The following is a 7000-nucleotide window of genomic DNA, read 5'->3' as shown; positions in this document are numbered from 1 at the left end:
CGCGTGTTGAATTGACTGAAAGACGCACCCCCCATCCACTTCCGAAGTTTTTATTGGCTGTGGCAATGTCCCCCCCACTTGCCTAGAGCAGTGATGCAAATACAGGCCCAGCCCTCCAAACTTTCTCATAGGCTGAGAGGTCTCGGAGCTGTAGCTGACACGTGCGGGCGGTCTCACGCGGCAACTTGTTTACCTAGAAGCTGGGGATTTTCCTTGACGACACTGCACTGAAGGCAGTAGAGTCTGCGCAGGCGCAGGGAGTGTGACCTGCGCGCAGGCGCTGATGTGGCTGAAGCGTGCAGCAGTAGCTTTGATGCGCTAGCCTGGTGCCGAGACCCTGGCGGGGGAGCAGTCCCAGCTTGAGGGTCGCAGCTACTGCAACCGGCCACCGCCTTCCCTAGAGCTGAGACTCCTGCCCTGAATCCCTGAGGTTCCCATGAGCTGGAAGGTGCGAATAGGGTGAAGAGCTCTGTCGTCAGATCTCAGTGCCACCATGAGGGTGAAGATGCCAGCAGGCTCCTAGATTTTTTATGGGCCAGGCCAGGCGCTTCTCACAAACCCGGAGGAGGCCGGCTTCCTTAGTACCCACTGCCTCACAAATGACAGAGATCCAGAAAGGTTACATATCCCTTCTCTGCCTTTTGGCTAAGATCAAGTGTAGTATCTGTTCTTATCAGAAAGGTTACATAATCTGTCCGGATTAACACAGTAGTCAGTAATGGGGCCAATTTGAACCCGGGTCCCTAGCACTATAAAGAAAGCAGGTCCTAGTACCTATGGGAACCCTAAACCTTGTAAGTATTGAGTACATGAAATACGAAAAAGCCCTGAGCACTGATGGGAATATAGTGTCATCAACCTTTAAAAATGGTGAACACTGATAACTGTCTACTTAATTTTAAGAACCATCTCAGCCCCTTAAACTGCTGAATCAGAATCTCCAGAGAAGGGGCCCAAAAATCTATTTTCAAAGAATTCCTGGTAGTTCTTAGGAACTGGTAAGTTTGGGAAACACTATCTAGGCTACACTCATTGTTAAAGCACCCAGGGACAAGAATGCTAGGGTGCCCTATCAGGGGCATCATGGAATAGTGTCACAAGTCTGACAACAGAGTGCAGGGGTAAGGGCCAATTTGTTCAGTATTTATTAACCCCTTCTGGATACTGGGCTGCACTATGCACTAAAGGGAAGAGATGCTTCACCGAAGTTGGCCATTTACTTCGGATGTAGGTGTAAATGAATACAGAAGAGACTCACAGTGTCTGGGAGTTAAATTAAGGGATAAAGGGGACCAACAAACAGCAAAGGCATACCCTCAGGCAATGGAGGGAAAGCTGGGAAACCTAGACCTCAGGGTTCACCAGGGTGTGACACAGGGATCCTCAACACTTCCCATTAACCACACTTGGTGCCCCACCGTGGCTGCTTTGGGAATCACACTTTGCCCTGCCCAAGGTCAGGCCCTCCAGCAAAGCTCAGTTCCTTCCCAATGTATCTTCTCAACCTTCTGGTTAAACCTGCAGATCCAAAACCTTTCCCACTGGTTTAAGAAAAGATCTCAGAACAGACACCACTTAGTTACTCATTACACATTTATTGTACATTTTCACAATCTGGATGCGCCACAGAATTGGGGGCATGGGGTGAGGGAATGGGGGGCAGAGGACACTGGGATAATAGGGGGATCTAGAGCACAGCACCCCCAACCCCAGCATCTCTCCCTACCCTTTCACACCACAGCTTAGATCTCCTTGCTCCCCTCCACACCGAAACCTTGAGTGTGGGGGAAAGAGTGGGGGGGTCCCCTCGAGTGACAGTTTAAGTACCCTCAGACCCCCCCAAAATTGTGCCATTTAAAAAGACCTTAGACCTTTCCTCTATCACTTCACCTAAGGAGAAGACAGGTCTCTCTGGGCTCAACCACCCTGGAGAAGGGTAAGAACCCCCATCTTCCAGCAAGTCCCACACACACATTGGCAGTGACTAGTACCCCCCGCCCTGAATTCAGGGTGGGGGCAGTCAGAGGAGCTGGGCAGTGAAGGAGGCAATACCCTCCAAACTGGGGAGGAGGGTTTTCAGTCCACCCCCAGGAGGGATGGGGCCAGAGGAGACTTCAGGCAGGAACTGGGAAGATTCTCTGCCCTGCTCCACTCCTCTCCAAGGCAGTGATGACCCCTCAGACACTGGCAGCCACCTCTCCCAAAAGAGATCAGATTGTGGCCAACCCCCAACTCTCCTGGTGGGAGGAGGATGGGGAAGATCAGACAGATGGGAGGGAGGGAGACCCCATGGGAATGTCAGTTGAGCGCCCCACATGAAAACTGGGGATCAGGAATGTGGGGAGAAACTCCATGTGGCAGAAGTATTGGTCCATCATAACACACTGAACTCCAAGACACTTACATACCAGCTCCGGGGAGGGAGAGGAGGGGAAAGAGGTTTGGAAAATGGGGGTAGGGGAGGCAAACTGGACTACAGGGGTTAGGAGGAGATGATTCTGGGGCGCCAGAACAGCCTGGCTCCCCAAAAGCCCAGGCTCCCCACCACCTACAAGTAATGTCATGCAAATAAAACTGTGATACAGTGACCAAAGAGGACTAATTCCTCAGTGGAAAAAAAACAAAACAATCAACCACGGGTTGAAAGAATGAAGAGTGATGAACAAAAAAGAAGGAAACAGAAAGGGATGTCAGTATGCAAATGAATGCTAATTAACATGCTGGAAGCTCCCAGACCTTGGGATTCTTAGGACCAAGTGGGGCCAGTCTCAGAGCCTCCCAAATAATGCAAAGAAGATGCACCTAGGGAGGCCTGGACAATTGCTTTTCGTTTTTGTTTTCCATAGGGAGGGTGGGGGTATGAGGAAAGCCAGGGTGGGAGGAAGGATCAGTTAAATCCAAGGAAAGGAGAGGAAGAAGGACTATTGCATAGCAGATGCAAATGAAGGGACTTGGGGCTGGTCAGGAAAACAGGGAAAGGGAAGGAAGGAAAGAGAAAGGTGATGGGAACCTCAGGAAGGGGTGTTAAGGACAACCAGAAAAATCTTCTAGTAATAAAACTACAAACAGACCAAATATATATAATATTATATATGTATAAATAACAGCTGGCTATTTACAGGGGGGCACACACACGGACACACACACGGGGGCGGGGCTGGAAGATATGGCTGAGAGGTGGGGGAACGGCTGGGGATGGGTGGGGATGAGAGGCCCTTCTCTGGGCAGGTTCCTCAGGGGTTTAAGAGCTGAAGTAAACTATATAGAGGGAAAGAGAAGGAAGAAGAGGGAGAGGGGAGAAAAAGAGAAGGAGAGAAAGCAGTGTGTCAGGCCTGGCCTGCTTCCACCCTCCCCACTCCCCAGCTGGCTGATAACCCGTCCCCTCTGGGCCTCAGGTTATCCACATGTAAAGCAAGGGGAGCTAGACAGGTGGGTTTCTAAGGTCTCTTCAACCCCATGACATGGCCTTGGAGCTAGACACCCCCATGCCATGGCCTCTGAAACCAGGAGCACTTAAACAATGGCTTCCTAGCCATGTCTCAATTCCCCTGGGCCTTTCCTGCTCTCCACTCCCCAATTCCAGGGTTCCCAAACTGGGGCCTTAGGCACAACAGGTCCTCAAGGGAGCAGTGGGGATCCACCAGCTTTTCTGTTTCCAAAAATCTTAGAATTGCCCACAACCAGACAAAGCGCAGGCTAAACAACATCAAACTTTTGGGCTCTAGATGAATCAGAACTGCCACTGGCAGCTTTATATGCTTTTAAACTACATTATATGCTATAGTGTAGTTATATTACATAATAATAATAATAATAATATGCTATAATGTAGTTTATATGCTTTAAAAACTACATTAATGACCTTCAAATCCCAGAACTCGTAGGGGAAACCTCTCCAAAGAAAAGGGCCCTACCCACTCCTACCATACTCACCAATGATGATGATGAGGATGATGGCGCAAATCACTCCCAAGATGATCATCATCTGGAGGTGAGAGGGGAAGAGTCAGTGAGATGGACCATGAAACCCCCATTCGCCCACCAGTCCTTCTAACTGGTTCCGCCCTTACCTTGAGGTTTTTCCACCAGTATTTGCGCTTGAGCTTGGCTGCACTTGTTTCAAATTGGGAGGCTCCTGCCTGGAGTGCATCCGCACGGTCATCCAGCTCCGACAGCTTCTGGTCCCGCTCCAGGACCTTGTCCACGTTCACCCTCATGATGTCCACCACCTGGAGGAGAAGACCACAAGGCAGGGGGTGTGCCAAGGCCCACCTCAATGAGGGCACTCCGGGACCACCACATGCCCACATACAGAACTTGCACCCTGATGTTGCCAGGCTAACATGCCAAGGACACAAACAGAACATGTCTAGCATACCTGAGCACATGCAAGAAGTACATATCGGGAGCATACTGATAGCCAGACATCTCAGATGTCAAAGCAGCACCCTCTATCGAGTTTCAAGCAGCCTGCCCGTCACCACAGCACATCTGACCAGGCTGAAACATCCAGACTAGGAAGGCTAACACTCCAGGGACCTTCCAAGTGCACGCTGACAGGGAAGGGGCATGGTATCTTTGTTCCAAAACTAATAAACGTGAACTGTTTATCACCCCTAGCCCAAGTGGATCCCCACACTAGTTTGCCAGCCCAGAGGGCCCTTCCCACTGCCCTTGGCACACCCTCCCCTCCCCAACTCACCTCATCCACCTGGGCCTGTGTCTGCTGCAGTCTTCTGTTACTGGTGAGGTTTGGAGGGGGCCCAGGGGGACCTCCCTCCCCAGCCGGGGCGGCAGGGGGGGCGGTGGCAGCGGTAGCCGACCTGAGGGGCAGAGACCGAGTAAGACCCCAGGCCTGAAGGCTTCAGCCCCGCAGTCAGGGCTCCGCCCATCTGCCTGTCCATCCATCTGTCCCTCCCTTCTACCTTCCCGGGAAGAAGGCCACCCGATGGGAGCCCTGGATACTGTCCGGCCCCACCGCCTAAAAGATGCGTGACCTTGAATGAGGCCCCCTCCCCCATCCAGGCCTCGGTTTCCCCGCCTGTTAAATGAGGACGACCTCAGAGACAAGGTCCGGGGTCGACCCGAAATGACAGCGGCGGGGCGAGAGGGCAAACACCGGGTCAGCTCCCTCCCGCAGCCACCGCCCGCGCGCAGTCACGGGCGCTGGCCCGGCCTCCGGGCGTGGGGAGCGCGAGAGGCACGGGTCGAACCCTGGGCCTGGGTCCCAAGGCGGCGGTCGGCTCAGGCCAGTGCGGGAAGGGCCAGGGCGGCTAACTCACATGGCGGGGGCAACGCGCGCAGGACTTGGCAGCAACAGGGATGTCGGCGGCAGCGGCAGTGGCGGCAGCTCGCGCTAGCTCCGACTGGCGCTGGCAGCCGGGGACGGGAAGATGGCGGCCGCACGTCACCCACATCCGGGCACTGCGGGCGGGGGTGGGGCGCCTCGGTGACTGGTCCGCAGCCGGGCCGCGGGGGCGGGGCGCGGCGGGGCTGGGGGCGCGCCCGCGGGGCGGCGGTCTTGGCGCAGCCTGGTCGCTTAGCCTCCCGTCGCTAGCCTGCTGCGGCTTCCGCACGCCCCCCACCTGCCTGCCTTGTGGGACCGGAGACCACACAGCCGCCCCCAAGCCTCTAAAGCAGTCCGCGCCCCACACAGCCCAAGGTCTCACCCTTTAGCCAGGCCCCAATGCCTGGTGACTCGTCTTCAGCCCTTGGTACGGGCTGGGGGTGGGAAATCAGAAAGGGTGAGTACAGGTCCCAGGGCAATGAAAATAGCTGGGACCCTGGTGGCGTTGGGAACCACCCTGCAGGTGGATGTCCCAAAGGAGGTCTGGGGTCCACGGGCCCTGAGTAGAAGGAGGCTATGGAGGAAAGGACAGGAGGCAGGCCCTTCCCCCACATCCTAGCTAAGTCACTGCGGTGTGCAAGTTACCCCTCCACACAACTGGAGTTCAGACCAGGGGTGCTTGGCAGGCTAGGCCCGACTGAAGTAAGGCAAGTTTAGGACCCCAGGGAGAGGGTATGAGGCCTCGCGGTGGGGCTGCTTCACTCACGTGGTGGCTGCGGACTGGCTAAAGCCTAGCTCTGGTCCAGAGTTGGGTCAGCTACCCTGGCCTCCAGGGGAGGCGTCAGCCTTTTTTCCCAGGCACAGGGCCTGGGCCAAAAGAGACAGCGTTTGTTTTGTTTGTGTTGTTTTGGTAAAAAGAGAATAATGGGCAAAGGGGGCGCCTGCAGTACCCAGGTTACATGGTTACTACTTTACAGGCATATTGGCCTCATAGATGTGACCTTGGATAGTTCCAGCCCTGTCTCTGGGCTTAAAATACATTAGCTGTGTAGGCAGGAAATGTGTATTTGTTAAATGGCTTGATCTGGAACTTGGTGGAGGAACTAAATGGCTTTATCTATGGCCCTTCCATCCCTGACTGATCTCTCTTTAGATCCTATTAACAGACCCACCAACTGCACATGCCCACCCAGCCCATTCCCAGCAGGCCTGGCTTCTCAGCTAAGAGAAATAGGACTAGATGACCTGCCTATCTGGTGGTGTGGGTGAAGGCAAGTCTCAGGTGATGAAGGAGGCCTCTTAGGGGAGCCCTAGTGGGGGTCCTCACTGTATCCTGAGAAGGGGAGAGGGGATGTGGTGGTCTTTGTTTCTGAGACAAACACGAGCGAGCTTCTTCCCTCTCCCACCCAGGCTTCCCAGGCCCTCCAGGTTTGAGAACCTTCCTCATGCAGCATCCCATCCTCTCCCAACAGAAGCCTGGGGACTGCTGTGTCACCAGAGGTGTCATTTTCTAGCTGTCTGGGTGAGGTGAGCGAGCAGGGAGCCTAAGTGTTGGGTGTGGGGACTCAGCAGATCTCAGATAAGATGCTCACAACTCCCTCCTCCTCTGAGGAGCAGCCACTTCCCCGGTCCTTGTGCAGGGACACACGATGTGATGGCTCAGCCTATGTGAAGAGGAAGAAAAGAGCGGCTTCCATGATGACCTCAGATCCC

At 54.3% G+C, this 7000-nt stretch overlaps 1 protein-coding gene and 1 pseudogene across 1 annotated transcript; one reads left to right on the top strand and one right to left on the bottom strand.

Annotated features, from left to right (window-relative positions):
- Nucleotides 1-625: 625 nt before the first annotated feature.
- Nucleotides 626-733, top strand: LOC112308963 (U2 spliceosomal RNA; annotated as a pseudogene).
- An 842-nt stretch (nt 734-1575) lies between these two features.
- On the bottom strand, nt 1576-5422 carry VAMP2 (vesicle associated membrane protein 2). The gene is made up of 5 exons (XM_053911758.1): nt 5283-5422; nt 4703-4823; nt 4071-4229; nt 3934-3985; nt 1576-3258 (listed from the first exon to the last, which is right to left on the bottom strand). Coding segments are annotated over exons 1-5 (351 nt in total). The 5' UTR covers nt 5285-5422; the 3' UTR covers nt 1576-3241.
- Between the last annotated feature and the right edge of the window lie 1578 nt (nt 5423-7000).

The sequence above is a fragment of the Desmodus rotundus genome, chromosome 9, assembly GCF_022682495.2.
Source record: "Desmodus rotundus isolate HL8 chromosome 9, HLdesRot8A.1, whole genome shotgun sequence".
Classification (NCBI taxonomy): Eukaryota; Metazoa; Chordata; class Mammalia; order Chiroptera; family Phyllostomidae; genus Desmodus; species Desmodus rotundus.
The sequence above is the reverse complement of the archived record's forward strand: the minus strand, read 5'-3'. Positions and strand labels throughout refer to the sequence as shown.